Genomic DNA, 27,203 nt, shown 5'->3' with positions numbered 1-27,203 from the left:
TAATGATAACATTAGAGTAGAAATTACCATTATAGACCATGACTAAACTGGTGGCTGAGGAATAAATATTTGCAAGAAAAGCTGAAGGCTACTAGTATAAAAACAAATAGCCATTTGCTGCCTTGAAAGAATTATAAGAATATAAAAATTACAAGATACTAACCGCTTTTTTTTTTTTTTTTTTTTGGAGACGGAGTTTTGCTCTCATTGCCCAGGCTGGAGTGCGATGGCACAATCTTGGCTCACTGCAACCTCCGTCCCCTGGGTTCAAGTGATTCTCCTGCCTCAACCTCCCAAGTAGCTGGGATTATAGGCATGCACCACCATGCCTGGCTAGTTTTGCATTTTTCGTAGAGACAGGGTTTCACTATGTTGTCCAGGCTGCTCTTGAACTCCTGACCTCTGCTGATCTGCCCGCCTCAGCCTCCCAAACTGCTGGGATTACAGACATGAGCCACCACGCCCAGCCATAACTGCATTTTTATAAGTAATTTATACTAGACTTAGCTACCATTGATAAATCTATTCCAAATATGCCTTTAGGGTTTTTTTGTTCAAATGTTGTTCTCATTTATTGTTTTTCTGATTTAATTAATAAAAATTAGTTGTACAGTTAGATAATAGTTTTGTAAAATCATTTATTATATACGATTTTTCATTCCCATTCATTTAACAAATGCATATTTACTGAGCATTTAGAGGGATTTTGTTTCTCTATGCTATTCATTGGTTATGAAGCTTAATCCATGCCTCTGAAAATATTATTTAGCTGCTCACAACCTCATATACAGATTGCCTTGGGTATAATCTTATTTTATTTTCCTCTTAACTTACAGATCTTTTGGGAACCAGGCTTGAAAATGAAGGAGATAGCCTCCTGCAGACTCAAGCATGTCTCTGCTATATTTGTGCAGGGAATGTAGAGAAATTAGTTGCATGTTGGACTAAAGCTCAAGATGGAAGCCACCCTTTGTCACTTCAGGTAGTATCTTTGAAACAAAAGGCACTTAATTTTTAGTGTTGTCTTTCACCCTACTTATCATCAAGTTATAATCCATAAGTTCATTTCTTCTATACATTCAAGAACTTCTTTTGCTAGATAATTATATGCATTTATTGCTATCTTTGAAGAAGCAAAGTTTGAGATGATAGGATAGGAAAATGGGGTTGCAGCTGTTGTAAAATCGTGGTTGTGATTTGTGAGTTTATTGGGGGAAATAGGTGGCAGGAGGATTGAAAACAGCGCTAGGGTTTACCTCTTTTTCTGTGTGCTCCTCTGTCTGCTTCCAGTGGCTCTGCCTGCCATGAGCAAAGAAAGAAGCAATGTGGGTGAAGGAATAGGAGGCATCCCTAATACCAATAGAGAATCTTTATGGTTAAGGGAAAATGAAAGTGAGAGGTAAATGGAATCCCATGTAACAGAGGTCCCCAACCCCCAGGCCATAAACCAGTACCAGTCTGTGGCCTCTTAGGAACCTGGACTCACAGCAAGAGGTGAGTGGTGGGTGAGCGAGCATTATTGCCTGAGCTCTGCCTCCTTTCACATCAGTGGTGGCATTAGATTCTCATGGGAGCACGAACCCTGATGTGGGCTGTGCATGCAAGGGATCTAGGTTGTATCCTCCTTATCAGAACCTAATACCTTATGGAACAGGCCAGGTGGAACAGTTTTATCCTGAAACCATCCCCCTTGCTGACCTGTGGAAAAATTGTCTTCCACGAAACCAGTCCCTGGTGCCAAATAGGTTGGGGACCACTGCCATGTGACACCAATACACAAGCAAGAGAGGAAGTAGAAAATGTGGAGACTATTCTCAGGCACTAACTATATATTAGATATTTTTTTCTAAGTATTTGAATCAAAGAGTCTTATGATAATTTTACCATATAATATTTCTCTTTCTGGAAAGAGATTTTCTCAGTAGAGTCAGTGCTTTAGAGATCACTCTATTGAAACAAAAAAAAATATAGGTAGGAAATTAAGGTTTTCCTTGTAAGAGCTTCTGAGAGAAAAACACTTGTTTTACCCTTTTGGATTTATGCACTTAGGAAAGGCAGAAAGGTAGGCTATCCTTATGCTTTCTAACAGAAGCATAGCTCCCCATTGTGGAAAGATTTGGTATTGAATGGCACATGAGAGCTTTGAGTTAAAATGATAAACTCCTTTGGAAATCACATGCCTCTGTCTATGGGTCACCTCATAGTAGTACTATTTTTATAGGATAGATGGTGTGATGTTGTATTAGTCCATTTTCATACTGCAATGAAGAAATACCCAAGACTGGATAGTTTATAAAGAAAAAGAGGTTTAATGAACTCACAGTTCCACATGGCTGGGGAGGCCTCACAGTCATGGCTCAAGGTGAAGGAGGAGCAAAGGCACATCTTACATGGTGGCAGGCAAGAGAGCATGTGCAGGGGAACTGCCCTTTATAAAACCATCAGATCACTATCAAGAGAACAGCACTGGAAAAACCTGACCCATGATTCAATTACCTCCCACTGGGTTTCTCCCATGACACATGGGGATTATGGGAGCTAGAATTCAAGATGAGATTTGGGTGGGGACACAACCAAACCATATCAGATATTTTCATTCATAGTTCCTCCCATACAGGCTAGAACACAGTTTCTACCTTTAGACACCTGCCTGTCATTTTCACTTTGAGTATTTGCTTGTTTTAGCTCACTAGGCAAGTATCTGGTAGCTTAAGGATATTTAGGAAAAGGTGGTAACCTTCCTATCCTATCCTATCTGTAAGTAAGAGGCCTTCTTCCTCCTTACTACTTTTTCACTTACCTAAATAATGGCTGTACTTTTCTAAGAGGGATGATAACAGGTACTATACTTTTAGTGGGTTTTAGAAATCTTAGTAACTCTTGGTCTTTTCCTGCTTCCTCTCATACATGGTCTTGATATTTCTATTTGTTACTCATTTTTTTCATTTAGGATCTGATTGAGAAAGTTGTTATCCTGCGAAAAGCTGTGCAACTCACTCAAGCCATGGACACTAGTACTGTAGGAGTTCTCTTGGCTGCGAAGATGAGTCAGTATGCCAATTTGTTGGCAGCTCAGGGCAGTATTGCTGCAGCCTTGGCTTTTCTTCCTGACAACACCAACCAGGTAATTAGAATTGACCATTTTTGTAATGTTTGAGTAAGGTGAGTCCAGTAGATAACACTTAGCATTAGACGTAAACATATTAGTAGGTAGAATGTTTTGGAGCAGTTGGATTTCTGTAACCTGACTGCAGGTAAATGTTATTGACAATTCTTCAGGGATCATTTTAGGTGTATCTAAGCTGTGTTAGAGAGATAGAATAATCTTGCAGTGCGATAGATTTCTTTGTACTGACATAGTATTTTAGGAAAATGAATAGGGAAAAGACCAACTTTTTATTTCTAAAGCCAAATGCTGATTCTTCATACAAAGTTCTTTGTAGGAATCTTTTATGTCAAAAAGCTATAAATGTTAATGTTTAATCAAACAAATGGAGTTGTTAACATTTTTAAAATCCCATATGTTCCATCCCTGATAGTATTGAAGTTCATTCTGTATGCCATTTTAGTTTGATACTATCTGTGGGCAAGTATATTTTTATGTATTCAGAGCAGAGGGAACTAATTAGATTGTCCTTACTTATTGCACAATAAAACTTGGGGAAAACTATACTTGTTGCAATTCAATTCAACAAGTGGGTATAGAATGGTGAATAAGATTGCCAAGATCCTTCCTCTAGGAAGCCTCCAAACTCAATTTGGCTATGGACAAGTAAACATGGGATTCCAAAAGTGTGATATAAGTACTGTGATAAGGGTATTGGTGCTGTGGAACACAATAAAGGGGAACCCAAACCCAGTCATGGAGCATGGGTAAAAGTATGGGTGAGGTTTGAGGAAACTTTTCCACAAGAATGTATCTGCATTTTATGTCGGATGGAGCTTGATTTTGAGCCTTGCAGATACTGTCTTGTCTCTATACTTTTTTATTAATCACTTTATCCTGTTTTTTATGTATTTTTTTAGTCAATTGTTTTTAGTATTTTGTCTGTTTTAGAGAATTATTGATAAATTTCATTGAGTAAAAGCACATAATATTCTCCAGGACTATGGAGGTATGATTCTGTAGTTGGTTTTGTATACACTTAGCTGTAAGATCCATCTCATTTTTTTCTGAATTGTTGACGGGAATGTTAGATAGAATAGCTGATACATAATCTTTTCCTTTATGGTGACTTTGGCATACTAGTTTTGTTAAGACTTTTTACCTAATAAGTAAAAAGTTGTAAGTAAATAGTTATATTGAGATATATTATAAGAACCTTTATCTTAAGACTAATTTGCTTTAAGACCCGTAGCTCATCTAGCTTAAGATTAATTCATTTTCAGTACCATTTATAAGCACATCCATTTTCTATACATTATTCTTCATGCTTTTTTTTTGGACTTTAGAGAACATTCTTTAGGCCAAAAAGCATAATTTTGATGTTGTTTCCTACTTATCTCAGTAGACCCTGCCTTTTTTGGTGGGGGGAATATGTCCTGAGACTTTGTGATAGCATTGTAATATATAATTCTCCCCCGTAAAAGGCAAATAAAATATGCCTAAAACATTTAAATGATCCCTTTAAACCTTTAACAAATATATAGGAATGTATAATTTTTAAAGATACTAAAATCTTGCTGAAACATTTTAACACATTGCCTTTTTGTTATTTGTTAATACTTAGAGCATATATATGGTCACCTCATACTTTTTTAAGTCTCTATGCATGTAGATCTGTATGAGCTACAGATCTGAATTTCACATCTTAATCTTTATTTCAAAAATCTCTTTTAACATTTTCATCTCTTTCTTAAATCACCATTTTCTTTAATAACCATCTTTAGTAGTTGATTCTCTTTGGTGGCCTCTTTTAGTTATAGTGTTTTTTTTTTTGTTTTTTTTTTTGTTTTTTTGAGACGGAGCCTTGCTCTGTCGCCCAGGCTGGAGTGCAGTGGTGTGTTCTCAGCTCACTGCAATCACCGCCTCCTGGGTTCACGCCATTCTTCTTTCTGCCTCAGCCTCCCGAGTAACTGGGACTACAGGTGCCCGCCACCACGCCCAGCTAATTTTTTGTATTTTGAGTAGAGACGGGGTTTCACCGTGTTAGCCAGGATGGTCTCAATCTCCTGACCTCATGATCTGCCTGCCTCGGCCTCCCAAAGTGCTGGGATTACAGGCATGAACCTCTGCGCCTGGCCTTAGTTATAGTTTTTAAAGTAGTTTTGTAATTTATGAGCATTAGGTAACCACAAGAAAACATCAAAAGAATAGTAATGATAAGTGATATTGGTCTTGCATAGTAACCATGAGGTAGGTATAATTCAGAACTCTGCCTCAGTTAAATTACAAGTTGCACTGTATGCCATGGACCTTTGGTGCCAGTCTTGAGTAGTAGAAAGCACAATGTCAAATCTGTGTGTCAGGGTCTATTGTATAATACCCAGCATTATGAACAAAAAGGGATATCTTGATGAATAATCTGATTAAGAAAATTAACATGCTGTCGTATACCTGGGTGAACTCTTAACAGTCTGCTGTTTTTCCATTCCTTTTTAGCCAAATATCATGCAGCTTCGTGACAGACTTTGTAGAGCACAAGGAGAGCCTGTAGCAGGACATGAATCACCTAAAATTCCATACGAGGAACAGCAGCTGCCCAAGGGCAGGCCTGGACCAGTTGCTGGCCACCACCAGATGCCAAGAGTTCAAACTCAACAATATTATCCCCATGTGAGTGATATGGTCCAGATGAAGTAGGAACACTTTTGTATTTCTCTTCAAATTGGTGGTTTTCATTTGTTCAGCAGGAGACCTTCTCTGATATGGTAAAACTAGACAATATATTGTTATAATAGATCTATTTTCTAGATTCTTGACGTATTTGTGATCTGCTTTTTGAAATCGTCTCTCTCATTTGGTCAAACAGATTATATTTTAAATATGAATTGGTTTTAAGCTCTCTAGGGAGATTTGTTCTATTTCTCTGTCACTTAAAGTTCACTTAAACATGTACATCTACTATTGAAATTTCTATTTGATTCATCTAACAAGCTGTAAAGTAGCAGGAACAATCTTGGTGATTTGGTTGTTTTATAAGTATTTTTAGAAGATAGTGTTTTATCGGGGGGACCTGCCCCGATAATCACATAGGTTCTTTTCTATTTTCCTAAGCGTCGGCTGGCTTGAGAAATAAAGGGACAGAGTACAAAAGAGAGAAATTTTAAAGCTGGGCTTCCGGGGGAGACATCACACATTGGTAGGATCCGTGATGTCCCCTAAGCCACAAAAACCAGCAAGTTTTTATTAGGGATTTTCAAAAAGCGAAGGAGTGTACGAATAGGTGTGGGTGACAGACATCAAGTACTTAACAGGGTAATAGAATATCACAAGGCAAGTGGAGGCAGGGCCAGATCACAGGACCGCAGGACCGAGGTGAAATTAAAATTGCTAATGAAGTTTTGGGCACCATTGTCATTGATAACATCTTATCAGGAGACAGGGTTTTGAGATCAGCCGGTCTGACCAAAATTTATTAGGCAGGAATTTCCTCTTCCTAATAAGCCTGGGAGTGCTATGGGAGACTGGAGTTTATTTCACCCCTGCAGTCTCAACCATAAGAGACAGGTATGCCCCGGGGGGGCCAGTTCAGAGACCCCTAGGTGCGCATTCTCTTTCTCAGGGACGTTCCATGCTGAGAAAAAGAATTCAGCAATATTTCTCCCATTTGCTTTTGAAAGAAGAGAAATATGGCTCTGTTCTGCCCGGCTCACCAGCGGTCAGAGCTTAAGGTTCTCTCTCTTATTCCCTGAACAATTGCTGTTATCCTGTTCTTTTTTCAGGGTGCCCACATTTCATATTGCTCAAACACACATGCTGTACAATTTTTGTAGTTAACGGAATTATTACAGGGTCCTGGAATGATATACATCCTCCTCAAGTGACAGGATTAAGAGATTAAAGTAAAGACAGGCATAGGAAATCACAAGGGTATTGATTGGGGAAGTGGTAAGTGTCCATGAAATCTTTACAATTTATGTTTAGAGATTGCAGTAAAGACAGGCATAAGAAATTACAAAAGTATTAATTTGGGGAACTAATAAATGTCCATAAAATCTTCACAGTCCACGTTCTTCTGCCATGGCTTCAGCCGGTCCCTCCGTTTGGGGTCCCTGACTTCCCGCAACAGTATTTTTTGAGTATTCTTAATCATTAGTATAGGTTTAGGCTTAGTGTACTCTCTATTTGCACAGTAAAGTGTATCCAGAATACAGACTTTTTTTTTTTTTTTTGGACAATTTAGATATTAGAGAAAAATGAATGACCAAAGGTTTGTGAAGTTTTAGATTATGTGGAATGTGAAAAGAACTAATAATTTTATTTAAATTACCAAATGTTTGGTGTCATAAAATGTGGCTTCTTACTATCTTTTACTGTCTCACATGGAAACTTCCATATTTCCAGACCAGCAGATAACCTTCATGTACTTAAATGAAGAATATTTTTTCCATAGGTAATAAATGGTCTTGATTGATAGCAAAGTTAATAGATACTCTGCCTATTTTAAAATAGAACAAATTGCTGATAGGATTGATGGAGTCTTTTTACATTTTGTTATAGCAAAAGTAAATATAAAATCTTGAAAAACAAAAAAAATTAATGCCCTTTTGTCTGTTATGTTTTTGTTTGTTACTTAATCAGGATAGATTACATTTGAATGTAACTGTTAACTCTGTAGAATACTCTCTATTTTGACTTTTTTCATTCATTTGACAAATATTTTTTTGAGACCCTGCCATGAGTGCCTGGCATTGCTCTGGCTGCTATGGGGGTATATTTATGAACAAAATAGACTAAATTCCCCCCTTCATGGAGATTGCACTAGACTTAGAAAGTCTATGACATAGGTAGGGCAGAACAGATGATGGCTGGGAAAACTGAGAAGCAGAGATGTCAAGCAACCCACCAGAATTGAAGACGCAGAGCTTGAATTTCTCAGCATTGAATGGCTGATTACCGGCCAAGTTGGGATTAGAGCTCCCAAGCATCTTGTTAAACCAAGCTTCCTGTCATGGTACTGAAGCAAGGCAAGCTCTACATTAGGAAAAGAGAATATTTGCTCTTTATGTCCTTAGCTTTATCTTTCTGGAAAAAGATAAAAACATTGAAAGATTTGTTATACTTTGATTTACCAATCTTATACTTGTAGGAAAAGACAAAGTGAATCATAAATAAAGCAGTGATTTTCTTGATTAAAGCTTAAGATGTACTGAATGAATGAGGACAGTGGCTTGTGGTTTTAATGCAGTGTTAACAAGCAGAGGCAAGGGGATGAGAGAGGCCAGATCAGGAGGACTTCCACTTCCACTTTGACCAGCGCAGCTTTGCCTTTACAGTTGACCCTTGAACCATGTGGGTTAGGGGTACCGACCCTGCATGCAGCTGAAAATCCATGACTTCACTCCCCAGAACTTAACCCCTAAAATTAGCCTGCTGATGACTGGAAGCCTTGCTGATAACATGAACAGTCCATTAACACACAATTTATATGTTGTATTTATTATATACCGTATTCTTAACAATGAAGTAAGCAGGCCAGGTGCGATAGCTCACGCCTGTAATCCCTGTACTTTAGCAGGCCGAGGCAGGTGGATCCCCTGAGGTCAGGAGTTCGAGACCAGCCTGGCCAACATGATGAAACCCTGTCTCTACTAAAAATACAAAAAATTAGCTGGCATGGTGGCGTGTGCCTGTATCCCAGCTACTCAGGAGGCTGAGGCAGGAGAATCGCTTGAACCCGGGAGGTGGAGGTTACAGTGAGGTGAGATTGCACCATTGCAGTCCAGCCTGAACAACAAGAGCAAAAAACTCTGTCTTGAAACAAACAAACAAAAAAAGCAATGAAGTAAGCTAGAAAAAAGAAAATGTTATTAAGAAAATCATAAGGAAGAGAAAATATATTTAATATTCATCATTAATATTCATCATTAAGTGGAAGTAGTCTTCCTTCTTGTCATCACATTGAATATGCTGAAGAGGAGGGGTTGGTCTTGATATCTTAGGGATGGCAGAGGGAGAAAAGGTGGAGGAGGTGGAAGGGGAGGCAGGAGAGTCAGGCACACTCAGTGTAACTTCTATTGAAAAAAATTCACATCTAAGTGGACCCAAGTAGTTCAAACCCATGTTATTCAAGAGTCAATTGTATTATTATTATTTTTTTTTTTTTTATGTTTTGGAGTTTCTGCAAAGATTTACTTGACAAAAAAGATTTTGATGGCTTAAAAAAACAAACAAACAGGCCGGGCGTGGTGGCTCACGCCTATAATCCCAGCACTTTGGGAGGCTGAGGCGGGCGGATCACGAGGTCAGGAGATCGAGACCAGCCTGGCTAACACAGTGAAACCGCGTCTCTACTAAAAATACTAAAAATTAGCTGGGCGTGGTGGCAGGCGCCTGTAGTCCCAGCTACTCAGGAGGCTGAGGCAGGAGAATGGTGTGAACCCAGGAGGTGGAGTTTGCAGTGAGCTGAGATTGCGCCACTGCACTTCAGCCTGGCAACAGAGTGAGACTCCGTCTCGGAAAAACAAACAAAGAAACAAAAAAAACAATGGCCTCTAGGGCAAGCAACATGGTGTAGTATAGAAAATACTGGCCTGGAAATCAGGCGACCTGGAATCACCATTGAGTTGTACAGTCCCTTCACTTCTCTGGGCCTTGGTTTTGTCAGCGATAGAGGATGGGGATTAGACTGGATGATCTTTAATATTCAGCTTTAATACTCTGATTGTATGAGTTTTAAGCTTCATATTGGACTAATATGACTTTTGTGGCTGTAATGAAATCCAGAAAAGAGAGCTTATACCAATGTGTTTGTAGATTAGTAGTAGCATGAATACTATTAATGCTTCCAAAAAAAATCACTTTTTTACTCAATTACTTTTTTTTTTTCTGGAATGTCTTTTTTCCTTCTCTACTTACAAAGCCTCACTTTACCCACTTATACTTGATGCTTGAATGGCATTGTTCTTGTGCTTTGATGTAGGTTTTCATATTGATTTTTCTCCTGCCTTCCTCTCCCTGTTTCATTGTGATTGTGTGGTTTTTGTTGTTGTTGTTTTGTTTTGTTTTGTTTTTTTGGGAATTCCAGCTACCTTGAAAGCAGTTGCCTGACTAATGTATGTTATCTTGCCAATCTTACCTTTGGCTTTGCATCTGGCTATTAATACCTTTTGGGGTTTTTTTCTTCTTTTAATGTTTTCATTTTTTATTTTCTGTGATTGGTATTTCTTTGTTCAATTCAGGTTAGAATTGCCCCTACTGTCACTACCTGGAGTAACAAAACTCCTACTGCCCTTCCCAGCCATCCACCTGCAGCCTGTGCCTCTGACACACAGGTATATCCTTCATTATTCCTCTTTGAGCAGAATTCTGCTCACCTAAATATACATAGTTATATGTTCTCTACTTACCTTCCTCAAGTTCTTTCACTCCCACTCCCCATCCATCTGCCTGCTTATTGCATTTTAATGCTTTTAGGATACAAGAAGCAGTTTTTAGCACAATTAATTTATTTCCTTATCCTTCCTCTCCTTCTTTTGCAGTTCTAAATTGACTTGAACTACAAAAACACCAACCAAGGTTTTGACAATGGCTTAAATCTGATTTTACTGAAGACTTTTTTTTTTCTTTCTTTTTCCTTTTTTAGCATTGCAGAAATTGAAGAGAAACAAAAGATCCCTTTATGGCATTTATACTTATATTTACAGAGTGGAGTAGTGGATGGAAATTAGTAGAGATGGAAAATCCTGGTGACATTTCATAAATATTTTTAAAGGCTGTTAGCATCTTTTGCCATTCATTGCAATTATTACTTTGGATCTGTCTGATCTTTAATCATTCAAAATGTGCTGCTCAGAAGATGTGCTGTTCTGAGGAAGATAGAATATGCAAAATGCAATGTTTCTTATGCAATAGTTTTTTTTAAAAAAATAAACATAGAATTCCATTTCAGAGATTATAATTCCATCTGGTGAAGTTCCTGGTTCTACTTGTAATCCGCCTTCTTACCGTGTTCTTGTTTCCTAGGGAGAAAATCCTCCACCTCCGGGTTTCATAATGCATGGAAATGTTAATCCAAATGCTGCTGGTCAGCTTCCCACATCTCCAGGTCATATGCACACCCAGGTACCACCTTATCCACAGCCACAGCGTAAGTAGTGTGACCCCGAAGTCCTTTCAGAGCAGTATTTATGATCTAATGTAGTAACTTTGAAGCCCCAAAGTCATTGTCAAATCAATAAATAAGAACCATTATGCATAGGATTCCTGAGTCCCTGCTACAAAGAAACATGTTTTTTTTAGGAGGTGGCCTGAATCACTACGTTAGGAAGTAGCTCCTTTGTCACACTGTTCAGAGTAGTTGATTCCTGTTCCTCAGCCATTACTAAGACTTGTTAAAGATAATCAAGTGTCCCATGATTTTGATATAAAGAAACAGAATTTTAGAAATTATTTTATACATATTCTTTTTCTTCAGGCAAGATGACACAAATTATTTTTGGAAAAATGGTTTTTCAAGGGGCATTTGTTGTTACTGTTTTTCCATTTTATTTATTTATTTAATAGACTTTGTATTTTAGAGCAGTCTTAGGTTCACAACAAAATTGAGCAGAAAGTACAGAGTGCCCCCACTGTTGACATCCTATGCCACAGTGGTATATTTGTTACAATCGATGAACCTACATCAATGTCTCATTATCACCCAAAGTCCACAGTTTACACTCTTAGTGTTGTACATTCTGTGGATTTTAACAAATGTGTGATGACATGTATCTATTAGTGGCATTTTTAAAGAAAATAATTATACCTGGAAAGTGAAATATTGCCACTATTTGAAAATTTAAGTGCAAAAAAATAAAAATCTCAAAGGGGAAAAGTTAATGAATGTATTCTGTGCTAAAATGAATGCTATTATTCAACATAAATATGAATTTGATACAACCTTTCACTCAAATGTTTAAAGTGAAAACTGTCTTCAGAGTGGATAGGAAACAGATACACTTTTACTAGATTCACTCTATCGAGGTTCATACCTACCCTTGGTCATAAAGAACGTGAATGTGATGGTATTTATCTTTAGATGTCCCTAAGCTAGGCATGGTGGTTCATGCCTGCAATCCCAGCACTTTGGGAGGCTGAAGTTAGGAGGATTGCTTGAGGTGAAGAGTTTGACCCCAGCCTGGGGAACAAAGGAAGACGCCATCTCTACAAAAAAAAAATGTAAAAATTAGCTGGGTGTGGTGGCACCTATAGCCTGTAGTCCCAGCTACTCAGGAGGCTGAGGCAGGAGAATCACTTGAGCACAGGAGTTTGAGAGTACAGTGAGCTACGATCACACCATTGCACTCCAGTTTGGGTGACAGAGCAAGACCCTGTCTCGAAGAAAGAAAAAAAAAACCCACAACTCCCTAATCTGGGTTTAGGTCTTTGCATTAAAACATGAGTTGGCTGCCTTGCCTGATTGTTTACTAACCATCTTCATACTGTATGTAAAATTTTGTTAGGGGTCATAGAGTTGGCCGTTAATCTGGAACTGTGCTCAAACTCAGAATTTCAGTAGCTGGTGATTTAACTGGATGTTGGAGAAGATATTTGATGCATAACAATAGTGTTCACCCTACAGTTCTTATTGGGAGGGAGGTCTGGAGCTGCCACCAAACTCCATGTAACTTTTTCTGTGAAGTGGGGTGCTCTGAATGTGTAATTCCTCCCTGGTTCCATCTGGTGGTCACTGTAGTCTCTTCACAGGATCAAGAAGTTTCAGAAAAGGGTCAGTCTTGCAGTTCTTGGGTCTGATGATTCAAGTATTTTCATAACCAGCAGCAGTTTGGGGATGGCGTTTTTCAAATACTGAATCTATTGAATTCAAGTGTATTTGGGGCATTTGAGCCTCAAAAATATAACTGTAAATTTTTAATTTGGGATTATAACTTATTTTGATTAAAATCATTTCTATAGACTGAGATAACTTTTTAGTTTTCTGCTACTATCTGAATAAACTTGTAACTAATTGAAATTTCTGTTTCTTCTCCTTGGTGTAGCTTATCAACCAGCCCAGCCGTATCCCTTCGGAACAGGGGGGTCAGCAATGTATCGACCTCAGCAGCCTGTTGCTCCTCCTACTTCAAACGCTTACCCTAACACCCCTTACATATCTTCTGCTTCTTCCTATACTGGGCAGTCTCAACTGTATGCAGCACAGCACCAGGCCTCTTCACCTACCTCCAGCCCTGCTACTTCTTTCCCTCCTCCCCCTTCCTCTGGAGCATCCTTCCAGCATGGCGGACCAGGAGCTCCACCATCATCTTCAGCTTATGCACTGCCTCCTGGAACAACAGGTACACTGCCTGCTGCCAGTGAGCTGCCTGCGTCCCAAAGAACAGGTCTGCGCTTGAAAGGGATTTGGTTTGGCCCTCTCCTTTATTTGTTTATGAACAGATGGGTGGATGGAGGGGTATTATTTCTAACTGTTTGTAAACTGGGTAATGTGAGGTGTTGACTGAGGTTTGGGTTTGTTTTTTGTGTTTTTTGTTTGTTTGGTTTTTTTTTTGTGACGGAGTCTGGCTCTGTCACCCAGGCTGTAGTACAGTGGTGCAGTCTCGGCTCACTGCAACCTCTGCCTTCCGGGTTCAAGCGATTCTCCTGCCTCAGCCTCCTGAGTAGCTGGGATAATAGACATGCACCACCATACCTGGCTAATTTTTGTATTTTTAATAGAGACAGAGTTTCATCATGTTGGCCAGGCTGGTCTCGATCTCCTGACCTCAAGTGATCCACCCGCTTCAGCCTTCCAAAGTGCTGGGATTACAGGTGTGAGCCACTGAGCCTGGCCTTGATTGAGTTTTTGTTGTTGTTTTTTTTTGTTTTTTTTAAGACCCAGTCTCATTCTGTTGCCTAGGCTGGAGTGCAGTGGCATGATCTCGGCTCCCTGCAACCTGCACCCCCTGGATTCAAGTGATTCTCCTGCCTCAGCCTCCTGAGTAGCTGGGACTACAGGCATGAGCCATCATGCCCAGCTAATTTTTGTATTTTTAGTAGAGATGGGTTTCACCATGTTGGCCAGGCTGGTCTCGAACTACTGACCTCAGGTGATAGCCCACCTCAGCCTCCCAAAGTGCTGGGATTACAGCTGTGAGCCACCACATCCGGTCAGATATTACTACTTTTAAAGTCTTATGGAAAGATAGTTGATCCCAGAATTATACACACATCTTCCTCCTTTGATGTATAGTCATATGCTGCCTAGTAAAGTTTCATTCAGTGACAGACCACGTATATAATGGTGGTCCCATAAGATTATAATGGAGCTGAACATTTTCTATAGCCTAGTGATGTCTTAGCTGATACACTGTTGTAGCGCAACGTGTATTACTGATGTCTTTATAGTGATGCTGGGGTAAACAAACCTGTGCTGCCTGGCACTCAGAAGAGTATAATACATACAATTATGTACAGTATATAATACTTGATAATGATAATAAACAACTATTACAGGTTATGTATTTACTATACTTTTTATCATTATTTTAGAATGTATTTCTACTAGGGTTTTTTTTTGTTTTTTTGTTTTGTTTTGTTTTGTTTTTAAGTTAACTGCTAAACAGCCTCAGGCAGGTCCTTTAGGAATTATTCCAGAAGAAGACATTGTTATAGAATATGACTGCTGTGTTTCAGTGCCCCTGAAGACTTTCAGGGACTGAAATGTGGAGGTGGAAGACAGTGATATTGAGGATCCTGACCCTGTGTAGGCCTAGGATAATGCATGTTTTTGTGTCTTAGTTTTTAAGAAAAATTTCAAAGTAAAAAAATTTTATATATATATATATATATATATATTTTTTTTTTTTTTTGAGATGGAGTCTCATTCTGTCGCCCAGGCTGGAGCGCAGTGGCATGATCTCAGCTCACTGCAACCTCCGTTTCCCGGGTTCAAGCGATTCTCCTGTCTCAGCCTCCCAAGTAGTTGGGATTACAGGTGTGCACCACCAAGCCCAGCTAATTTTTGTATTTTTGGTAGAGACGGCTTTCACCATGTTGGCCAGGCTGGTTTCAAACTCCTAACCTCAAGCGACCCTCCTGCCTCAGCCTCCCAAAGTGCTGGGATTACAGGCGTGAGCCATTGCATCTGGCCATAAATAAATTTTAAAAATAGAAAAAGCATATTTTTGTACAGCTATACAATATTTATGTTTTAAGCTAAGTGTTATTACAAAAGAGTCAAAAAGTTAAAATATTTAAAAGTTTATAAAGTAAAAAAGTTACAGCAAGCTAAGGTTAATAAAATAATTTTAAATAAATTTAGTGTAGCCTAAATGTAGTGTTTATAAAATCGACAGTAGTGTATAGTAATGTCCTAGGCATTTACCTTCACTCACAACTCACCCAGAGCATCTTCCAGTCCTCTAAGGTTCATTTGTGGTGAGTGCCCTATACAGGTATACCATGTTTTAAATCTTTTATACCATATTTTTACTGTACCTTTTCTATGTTTAGAACACAAATACCATGGTGTTACAGTTGCCTACAGTATTGTGTTCAGTACAGTAACATGATGTACAGGTTTGTACCCTAGGAGTAATAGGCTATATTATACAGCCTGGGTGTGTGGTGGGCTATACCATCTGGGTTTGTGTAAGTGCAGTCTGTGATGTTCACACGATGATGAAATCATTTAATGATGTATTTCTCAGAACGCATACTCATTATTGACACATGACTGTATAATATTAAAGTCCAGAGTACCAAAACTTACACACATACACACTGTGTGCATCATCCTTAACTACACAAATAAAATTCCAGTAGTACACTACAGATGCATCAATAGTTTGATATTTTAGAGAGGAATGCTAATTCATTTGTAGAGTTCCAAAAATTACCTTTTAAAACCTGGGTGACTGAAGATAGTATCCTTTCTCAGTAGTTGGGTAAGAATCAGAATTCTTGAGTGAAAGAGGTAGCGTGGGTTGGAGTAAATCCCCACTTAAAAAGTGGTACAGGGAAGTAGGGAAGGGAATTAACATTTATTGAGCTCATATTGGAGATGTTCTAGCACTTGTTATATGTTTTCTTATTTAAGTCTTACAACCTTGAGAAGTAGTAATAATTATTTATTTAAAAATTACAGATGAGAAAACTGAGTTTCTTAGGAGTTATGTTTCAGGATTGCACAGTGATAGTCTCCAAGTTGAGATATAAACCAGGTCCCTATCTTCAAAGCCCATGTTCATTCTTCTATACCAGGTAGTTTAGTCCTGGTGTAAATGATAGAAAACTATCATCATTGCAATTTCAAAAATCATCCAGCAACACTGTTTGAGGCATTTGTTACTTTATGATCTAAATTAAATGTTTGCATAGATATTCTTTTTCTCCTTAAGCAGAAGTGCCTGTGGCCTTGAGATTAGTCTTTGTTTATATACAAAGTAACAGAATGTTTTAACCTGGCTGAGAAACAGAGTGACTAATAGGAAGAGGAAGCCAGACAACACTTTTCAGTGTTCAGCATGCAGTATGCCTGTCTGCTTTGTTACCTCTTGCACGTTAGTAGTGTGCTATATTTTAATCTACTGACAACTTTATCTTATAGTAGTCTGCTGTATTTTAATCTACTGACAACTTTATCTTATTTTCTTTTTGGATTTCCTAAAAGTTTTGCTTAGGTTATATAAATAATTATAAATGAGGCTAGGCGCGGTAGCTCACACTTGTAATCCTGCCACTTTGGGAGGCCGAGGCAGGTGGATCACCTGAGGTCAGGAGTTGAGACCAGCCTGGCCAATGTGGCGAAACCCTGTCTGTACTAAAAATACAAAAATTAGGCAGGGCGCGGTGGCTCATGCCTGTAATCCCAGCACTTTGGGAGGCCAAGTCGGGCGGATCACCTGAGGTCAGGAGTTCGAGACCAGCCTGGCCAACATGGCGAAACCCCGTCTCTACGAAAAACACAAAAATTAGCCAGGCGTGGTGGTGCATGCCTGTAATCCCAGCTACTCGGGAAGCTGAGGCACGAGAACCGCTTGAACCCAGGAGGCGGAGATTGAAGTGAGCTGAGATCGCGCCACTGCACTCCAGCCTGGGCAACAAGAGTGTAACTCCGTCTCAAAAAAGAAAAAAAAAAATACAAAAATTAGCCGGACATGGTGGTGGGCGCCTACAATCCCAGCTACTTAGGAGGCTGAGGCAGGAGAATCACTTGAACTCCGGAGCAGAGGTTGCAGTGAGCTGAGATCGTGCCACTGCACCCCAGCCTAGGCAAAAGAGCAAAACTCCATCTCAAAAAATAATAATTATAAATCATAAATTTTAAATTATAAATTATAAATTTTGTCATTCCAATATGTCTTAGATAATGATTTTGTTTAGGATTTAGAAAGTCCAGCTGTTCAATAGTTAATTTCTGACAGATACCAGAGACTTTCAAGCCTTCTATTAGTGAAACACAAAATTATGTGCTCAGGGCTCAGAGAAACTAATGTTGCAATCTGCAAAAACATTCATTCAGTAAATTCTCAATGGATACCTATTTGGTCTACAATCAGAATTATCCCAGACAGAGATAATGGAGGCAGAAAAGACCATACATTTCTAGTGAAGAGCAAATAGCTCTGTTATAAATTGAACATATAATTTGTATTTAGGCCAAATTTTGGAGAGCCTTAAGTGCCAGGGCAAGGAGTTTTACTTAATATAATACAATAAGAAAGAAGTTTCTCATGAACGATTTTGAACTGCTGAGTGGTGCAGTCAAAGTGGTACTTGAGGGAGATTAATCTGGATGTGGCCTTGCAAGATAGATTGTTTGCAGCACAGCAGAATCAGAGGTAAGAAAACAGGCTCTTTCCTAGTTCTAGGTAGGAGATGGTAACAGCCTGAGTTGGGATAGTGCATTGCCGTTTCTGTGATGGCAGCACAGGACAGCAGGGAGTTTTCCCTGTTTTACTATCTAGGATAACTGCCTGTCACTTTTGTTTCTGTTTCTAGGAGGGAGAGCACTTTCAAATATGAAGACTAATTTAATTTATGTATATAATCTTGTACTTCTTCACAAAGAAGAGTCTTGAAGGGGAATAATACTGTATATTCCCATGAAACACTGTACTGAAATTTAAAAAAATTTTCATAAACATTCCTTAGGCAAATTATAGCACCTGGTTTTAACTATTCAAGTAAAGGAAAGCATGATATCCTTCCTTACTTTTCTTTGGATAATTCTATCTTGTATCATTAGAAAATGACTTCAAGGATTCATGTCTTTCTAAATTTTCATTTTTAATTTTGTGATACTCATTTTAAACCTGTGACATGCTAGGCTTATAGGGAAAGGAAAGATGTATGGTTGACAAAGATGCTGTATTCTCTCTGTTTCAAATTAATGTTCTAGCCAAAAGTCTCTATGCTTTTGGCACTAACATTTTCCCTGAGTCCACTGAAAAGTATCTTAGCCAGTGCATAGATTCTACCATTATGCTCCTATAAGAGTACCTAAGAAGGTTTCCAGTGAGAAGTGGGATTGGGTAAGGATGCTGTGCAACTCCACCCATGCACGTGAGACCAGCAGTTAGTTCCCTCTTCCTTCCCCCAAAGATTCTCTGGAAGATAAATCTCTACTCTAAGGTGGATAAGACTCCATAGTATTCAGTGATATGCTATATTTATTTTTTAAATGAATGTTTCTTGGGGCTGGCACAGCAGAGTGCATGAGCCGTGGAGTTCGAGACCAGCCTGGGCAACATGGCAAGAGCCCGTCTCTATAAAAAATACAAAAAATTAGCCAGGCGTGGAAGCACGTGCCTGTATTCCCAGCTATTTGGGAGGCTGAGATGGGAGAATCGCTTGAACCCGGGAGACAGAGGTTGTGAGCTGTGATCACACCTAGGCGGCAGTGAGACCCTGTCTCAAAACAACAAAAAAAACTTCCTTGGTTTTTATTAATTTTTCACTGTAGGAAGTTTTTAAAAGACTCAAAATCATATAAAAAAATAATAAAAATTACTTATAGTTCTACTGCCCAAATATAACTACTATTAATTTAGTTTTATTTATTCCCTTCATACACACATATACATACATACATACATAAAAACTTGCATTAAAGTTTTTATTGTGGTGATATGTATATATATAAAAGATAAAATTTATTTTAACCATGTTTAAAGGTACAGCTCTGTGAAATTAAGTACACTTATATTGTTTTGCAACCAGCAGAACTTTTAAAAAAATTTTGGGGTACATAGTGGGTGTATATGTTTTTGAGGTACATGAGATATTTTGATACAGGTATACAATGCATAATGATCACATCAATCAGGGTAAATGGTATTGGAGTATCCATCACCTCAAGCGTTTGTCATTCTTTATGTTGTAAACAGTCCATATACTCTTTTAGTTACTTTTAAATGTACAATAATTATTGTTGACTGTAGTCACCCTGTTGTGATGTCAACTAGATCTTATTCAGTTCTATCTAACTATATTTTTGTACCTATTAGCCATCCCTGCAGAACTTTTTCATCATCTCATACTGAAACACTGTACCCATTAAATGATAGCTTCTGTTCCCCACAGCTTCTGGTAACTACTGTTCTACTTTCTGTCTCTATGTATTTGACTATTCTAGGTACCTTATATAAGTAGAATCATGCAACATTTGTCTTTTTGTGTTTGGCTTTTTTGACTGGCATAATGTCTTCCAGGTTCATCTATGTTGTAGCATGTATCAGAATTTTTTTTAAGGCTGAATAATACTCCAGTGTATGTATATACCACATTTGTTATTTGTTATTCATCTGCCGATAGACACTTTGTCTATTGTGAATAATGCTGCTGTGAACAGGGATGTGCAAATATCTGTTTGAGTCCTTGCTGTTAATTCTTTTTTTTTTTTTTTTTTGAGATGGAGTCTCACTCTGTCACCCAGGCTGGAGTGCAGTGGTGCGATCTCGGCTCACTGCAACCTCTGCTTCCTGGGTTCAAGCAATTATCCTGCCTCAGCCTCCCAAGTAGCTGGGACTACAGGCATGTGCCACCACGCCCAGCTAATTTTTGTATTTTTAGTGGAGATGGGGTTTCGCCGTGTTGGCCAGGCTGGTCTCGAACTCCTGACCTCGTGATCCACCCACCTTGGCCTCCCAAAGTGCTGGGATTACAGACTTGAGCCACCACACCCAGCCAATTTTTTAGTATATATACCTAGAGATGGAATTGCTGGATCAAACAGTAATTCTACATTTAGTTTTTTGAGGAACCACCACACTGTTTTTCACAGCAGCTGCACCATTTTACATTCCCGCCAGGATTGCACGAGGGTTTCAATTTCTCCACATCCATGCCAATACTTGTGTTTTCTGTTTTTCAATAGCCATCCTAATGGGTTTGAAGTAGTAATTCATTGTGTGCATGCATTTTTAAAGAATTAGGATCATAACACAAACACACACATACACATAATTTTACATCTTTTTCCTTTTTTTTTCTTCCACTCCGTCACTCAGGCTGGAGTGCAGTGGCTCAATCTCGACTCACTGCAACCTCTGCCTCCTGGGTTCAAGCAATTCTCATGCCTCAGCATCCCAAGTAGCTGGAACTACAGGTGTGTGCCACCACGTCCAACTAATTTTTGTATTTTAGTAGAGACGGGGTTTCACCATGTTGGTCAGGCTGGTCTCGAACTCCTGACCTCAGGTGATCCATCCACCTCAGCCTCCCAAATACTGGGATTACAGGTGTAAGCCACCACGCCTGACCTTACTTTTTTCTTAATATTACACTGTGAACCATTTTTCCATGCCCTTAAAGTCATGTTATGTTTTAAAAAGAGTAAAAGATTCATCCCCACTTTATAGTTTTTCGAAAGAATTAAAAAAGGATAGGGGAGGATTATCTCCTCTTCAGTTTTCTGAGACATTTCTGTTCAAGGTTAAAATGTACTGTGTTGATATTTTTTTTAAGTGTTGACCAAGAGAATCATTTTTCACATCCATAATGAATCTCCATGGTACTGTCTTCTGTAGATATTTATGTTCTTCATGTAGCTTGTTTTATGTCCTGTCGCTATTAAAGGATGTCTCTATAAAGTAGAGATCAGTTGAACTGTTTGTAAAAAGTCATTTTTATTCCAGGAGTTGTGGCTCATACCTGTAATCCCAGCACTTTGGGAGGTCAAAGTTGGTGCATCGCTTGAAGTTAGGAGGTCGAGACCAGCCTGGCCAACATGATGAAACCCCCATCTCTACTAAATACACAAAACTTAGCCAGGCATGGTGGCGAGCACCTGTAATCCCAGCTACTCAGGAGGCTAAGGCAGGAGAATTGCTTGAACCCAGGAGGCAGAGGTTGCAGTGAGCCATGATTGTGCCATTGCACTCCAGCCTGGGTGACAGAGCGAGACTCCCTCTCGAAAATAAATAAGTAAATAAATAAAATCCTTGAGTAGGAGAAGTTTTTTTTAAAAAGTCACAAATCTAAATCTATAAAAGCAAAAAGGATTGAAAGGGGTTAGAATTATAATTGAGACAAAACTTTACGTTAAATTAATAAAAGGACTGATGGGGTTTTGCTAAAACACATGGCTTAATATATTGCATAGTTTGAGGTTAGGAGGAGTTAGGCATATGTTTTGGGAGAGGGGTACTTAATTATAAAATATTGCCTTCTATTCAGCAGACCTTCCCCACTCTCCTTTGACTTATTCAGGCTAGCCAACTGACCTTCCTCCTGAGAGGCTTGTTGGTTCTGATTCTATTCGGTTTTACCCCTAATTTGGAATTTGATTTTATTATGAGTTGGTGTTATTTTACCAAGGGGACATAAGAAAATAGTTCCATAGATTTTTTTTGTGCTGCTAATAGTTGGTGAAGTCTGGATACCCTCCCAGGCTTTAACACCCACAGCTTAAAAGCAGTCCTCATCTTCTGCACCTTCTTCTCATGAGGAAGGGGAAGAGGGCATGTTGTTTTGACCTGACTAAAGGGTCAAGCCCACTGTATTTCCAATACTTTCAGGTTTGTATTATATTACCTCTCTCAGCCCGAAGCTGAAGCCTGGTGCTAGAGAGTGCATTAGTAGTTGGGAATCAGGTCAGTCCTCTGTTGGAATGCACACACAGTGACTCACCAGGCATTTATGAACTGTAGTGTTATGAAGTCATATCTCACATGGAGAGCTAGGTTGTAAAGTCATCATTTAAGATAAAAATAGAAAATCACTTACAGTCAATTATCCTTGATCCTTTTTACAGTTAAACCGCAGATGAAAAAGTTGGCTTGCATTTGTATCTTGTATGAAAAACATCTGTCAGTAAACATTAGAATTGCACTCTACACAATGAGATTTCAAACTGTGGGATTACCTCACCTGCCTCACAGTTTCCCTGGGACATGTGCTTCTTGAGTAGAGTTCAAACTAAATTGAACTCACTATATTTTTTTCTATTATTTTACTGCCTATTTAATTGCAGAATGAAATCACAATTTTAATTTCTCCTTTCCCCCCTCCCTCATCAATTAATGATAGCTGAATCCACATAAGTTATATGTCTGACATACTGACATTGCATACCCTTGATTTGAGGCTAGGCCTGTCCTGACCCTAAGTATTTGACAATTAGGATTGCTATGTTGTTAGCCTGTTTTTCTCTTGTCCACTTCTAGAAACTTTGGTTTCCTGTAAGAAGTAGTGATTTCTGGGAGACTTGTGCTCAGTCTGCAAGTCTGTATATTCTTTTTTTTTATATATATAATTATACTTTAAGTTTTGGGTTACATGCAGTTTGTTACATAGGTATACATGTGCCATGGTGGTTTGCTGCACCCATCAACCCGTCACCTACATTAGGTATTTATCCTAACGTTATCCCTCCCCTAGCCCCCCACAGGCCCCAGTGTGTGATGTTCCCTTCCCTGTGTCCATGTGTTCTCATTCTTCAACTCCCACTTACGAGTGAGAACATGCGGTGTTTGGTTTTCTGATCTTGTGATAGTTTGCTGAGAATGACAGTTTCCAGCTTCATCCATGTTCCTGCAAAATACATGAACTCATCCTTTTTTATGGCTGCATAGTATTCCATGGTGTATATGTGCCACATTTTCTTAATCCAGTCTATCATTGATGGACATTTGGGTTGGTTCCAAGTCTTTGCTATTGTGAATAGTGCCACAATAAACACACGTGTGCATGTGTCTTTATCATAGAATGATTTATAATCTTTTGGATATATACCCAGTAATGGGATTGCTGGGTCAAATGGTATTCCTTGTTCTAGATCCTTGAGGAATTGCCACACTGTCTTCCACAATGGTTGAACTAATTTACACTCCCACCAACAGTGTAAAAGCGTTCCTATTTTTCCACACCCTCTCCAGCATCTGTTGTTTCCTGACTTTTTAATGATCACCATTGTAACTGGCATGAGATAGTATCTCATTGTGGTTTTGATTTGCATTTCTCCAATGACCAGTGATGAGCATTTTTTCATATGTCTGTTGGCTGTATAAATGTCTTCTTTTGAGAAGTGTCTGTTCATATCCTTTGCCCATTTTTTGATGGGGTTGTTTGCTTTTTTCTTGTAAATATGTTTAAGTTCTTTGTAGATTCTGGATTTTAGTCTTTTGTCAGATGGATAGATTGCAAAAATTTTCTCCCATTCTGTAGGTTGCCTTTTCACTCATGATAGTTTCTTTTGCTGTGCAGAAGCTCTTTAATTAAATCCCATTTGTCAATTTTGGCTTTTGTTGCCATTGCTTTTGCTGTTTTAGACATGAAGTCTTTGCCCATGCCTATGTCCTGAGTGGTATTGCCCAGGTTTTCTTCTAGGATTTTTATGGTCCTAGGTCTTATATTTAAGTCTTTGATCTACCTTGAGTTGATTTTTATATAGGGTATAAGGAAGGGGTTCAGTTTCAGTTTTCTGCATATGGCTAGCCAGTTTTCCCCAACACCATTTATTAAATAGGGAATCTTTTCCCCATTGCTTGTGTGTGTCAGGTTTGTCAAATATCAGATGCTGGTAGATGTGTGGTGTTATTTCTGAGGCCTCCGTTCTGTTCCATTGGTCTGTATATCTGTTTTGGTACCAGTACCTTGCTGTTTTGGTTACTGTAGCCTTGTAGTAATGTTTGAAATCAGGTAGCGTGATGCCTCCAGCTTTGTTCTTCTTGCACAGGATTGTCTTGGCTATGTGGGCTCTTTTTTGGTTCCATATGAAGTTTAAAGTAGTTTTTTTCAATTCTGTAAGAAAGTCAGTGGTAGCTTGACGGAAATAGCATTGAATCTATAAATTACTTTGGGCAGTAAGGCCATTTTCACGATATTGATTCTTTCTATCCATGAGCGTGAGATGTTTTTCCATTTGTGTCCTCTCTTATTTCCTTGAGCAGTGGTTTGTAGTTCTCCTTGAAGAGGTTCTTCACATTCCTTGTAGGTTGTATTCCTAGGTATTTTATTCTCTTAGTAGCAATTGTGAATGGGAGTTCACTCATAAATCTGTATATTCTTACAGAAAGGACCATATGAGGTGGTTACATTATTTGCTGGGCCTATTATCATTTATATGCACAGCGTGACCCCAGAAATTACAGTTTCTGCAGAGTACAGACCACTGGGGCCTCCTAAATCCGGCAGTGAAAAATGATACCACTGTGTTAAGATAGGCACATTTATCCTTATCAAATGCAGGTTGAAGTCTGTAGGACATGTAGAAATCACCCCATTTCTCCAGTTCCCTGCTACTTCAAGAGACTGTTGGACCAGCAGCATTTGTATCATCTGGGAGATGGCTGTAAAGACAGTATCTAAGGTTCTATCACTATACCTAATGAATAGGAATCTGCGGTTTAACAAGATCCATAGCTGATTTGGATTCACAGCTTTGAACAATACCAAAATAAACACATTAGGTGAATATGCTAGGAAGTGCTATCCCCTCAGTGATATTTCTGAGCTTCATTAGTTAAATAGTAGAAAAACAATCCATGCAAACAATTAGGGAAACATTGTTATTTTAATTATGAAGGGATAAAATTTTCTCTTAAAAAAGATAGAACAGTAAGAAAAAAGTGATGTTTAAGAGTTAATTGGATCTAACAACTTAAATTCCCTCTGTCAAAAAACTAGTTACTTTCTTAATTAGAAGACATTTCACATGACTTGGTTAAAAAGTAAATTTTGTTCTCTTATTAAATTAATTTACACTTTCTGGGGATTAATGAAGGGAGAAGAAACAATTATAAAATGAGTAAACTTTAGAATGTCTTCAGTAAACACTGTTAAGTAATTTTTACATTTTGTCTACAGAAAACCAGTCTATCCAAGACCAGGCACCTGTGTTGGAAGGTGAATTGGTTGTAAAATATACCTTTGGAAATCTTTGAATAATTGAATACAATTAATGAATGGACATTAACAATAATGCATGTGAACTTCAAAGATGATGATATCCCAAATCTGATCAGGATCATTTTTTTTATTTGGCTTCCTAATTGAATCAAATTTTACAACTGATTGAATTTACGTGATTACACAAGTAGCTTGGTTATAAAGGCTGTCTGTTTTATATAGACATAAAGAAAACAACTATGCCAAGACTGTCTTGAGCTATGGGTAAGACTAGAAAGTGATTGCAGAGATTTGAATGATTAATCTATGTAGAACCAGAAGTTTAAGAATTTGTTAATCAGAAAGCAGCATATGAGTTAATATTTTGTGGTTAACTCTTGACTGTTTTGAGCCATATCTGATTTTCTGTCTCCTAGTAAACTTTTAAGAAATGAATTCTGTTTTTTTTTTTTGTTTTTATTTTTTACTTTTTTGAGACAGAGTGTCGCTCTGTCACCCAGGCTGAAGTACAGTGACACAATCTTGGTTCACTGCAACCTCCATCTCCCAGGTTCAAGCAATTCTCCTGCCTCAACTCCTGGGTAGCTGAGACTACAGGCATGCACCACCACACCCAGCTAATTTTTGTATTTTTAGTAGAGACAGGGTTTCACCATGTTGGCCAGGCTGGTCTTGAACTCCTGACCTCAAGTGATCCACCCACCTCAGCCCACAGTGCTGGAATTACAGGCATGAGCCACTGCGCCTCGCCTGAATTCTGTTTTAAAATCAAGACAAGTAAGCGCTAGTGGTTAGTTGAAGATCTGTATTTTTTAAAGTTTCTGTGACTTTGGTTTGACAGTTTTCTGGTGACTTAATATGTATATCAGTTAAACAAGTACAAGTTAAAATATTGAAAGAATGTTTATTGGAAAGGGAATAATTTTTTGTCTTTACATATATACATACACGAAAGTTTCTTTAGCAAGTATCTGGTTCCTTATAGAGGATATCAAAACTCACACTTAGTGAAATGTAAAAGAATTAATTGTGATTTAGAAATTATTCTTAATTCCAGCATGTTGTATTCCTTTCTTCTTTAAAGATATTGGCATTAAAATACTTAATAAGTTCTGCTACTGTTGTTCATTTTTCACTTTGAAATAACAGGGTTTTTTGATTTGTTAGTGTGCATGTGTTTTTTCTAGAGGAAATTTACTACAGTTGGTAATATTTTAATTTTATATTTGCTATCAGCCTGCAAATTTTTTTTTACGGCGTTAAAAATCTTAGCACAGATATTTGAATACCCTTTTTTACTTTGCTTATAATTCCCGAGACCAAGATGATAAAAATTACTAGTGTTACATAGTTGGAGTCTGCTTTTTTCTTAAGAATATTTCTACCATGTTTAGAATAGATGATTTGCTCATGTTGAATTGCCCTCTTGGCAAATAGGAGATTGCTAATTTTATTCTCTTTTTTTATATGTTGAATATATCAGAAGCCTGGTGTTTTTTTTTTGGTTCGTTTTTGTTTTTTAGCAGACTGTATTTTCATTATTAGGAGAGAATAGTAAACTGATCTTTGAAAGTCATACACCAGTATAAATAAAAACTTCACCACCCTAAATTTAGCACACTCTTTCACTTTAAATGGAAACAGTGTCACGATATCTTACCTACCAAGTGAAGGCCTTGTTCCTATTAAAAGGGTGAGTGTGAGAATCCAGGGCTACATAGTGATCCCCACACTCGACTGGTAAAACCTTTGTGACAGTTATTTCAGG

General features: G+C 38.3%; 1 protein-coding gene across 50 annotated transcripts in view; it reads left to right on the top strand.

Moving 5' to 3' along the window:
* SEC31A (SEC31 homolog A, COPII coat complex component) overlaps window positions 1-27,203 on the top strand; it is a 75,699-nt gene that overhangs the window by 38,027 nt on the left and 10,469 nt on the right. For 7 of the 50 annotated variants that reach the window (XM_063663808.1, XM_063663809.1, XM_063663819.1 and 4 more), the window contains 7 exons: window positions 837-982; window positions 2,951-3,124; window positions 5,603-5,776; window positions 10,345-10,437; window positions 11,129-11,252; window positions 13,144-13,485; window positions 25,394-25,432. In XM_063663808.1, the coding sequence (XP_063519878.1) occupies window positions 837-982; window positions 2,951-3,124; window positions 5,603-5,776; window positions 10,345-10,437; window positions 11,129-11,252; window positions 13,144-13,485; window positions 25,394-25,432 (1,092 nt within the window). The remainder of the gene's footprint in view (window positions 1-836; window positions 983-2,950; window positions 3,125-5,602; window positions 5,777-10,344; window positions 10,438-11,128; window positions 11,253-13,143; window positions 13,486-25,393; window positions 25,433-27,203) is intronic. The other 43 variants (XM_054486252.2, XM_054486263.2, XM_054486272.2 and 40 more) reach the window with 7 other exon arrangements.

The sequence above is a fragment of the Pongo pygmaeus genome, chromosome 3 (genome assembly GCF_028885625.2).
Source record: "Pongo pygmaeus isolate AG05252 chromosome 3, NHGRI_mPonPyg2-v2.0_pri, whole genome shotgun sequence".
Classification (NCBI taxonomy): domain Eukaryota; kingdom Metazoa; phylum Chordata; class Mammalia; order Primates; family Hominidae; genus Pongo; species Pongo pygmaeus.
This window is presented reverse-complemented; position numbering and strand designations above follow the sequence as displayed.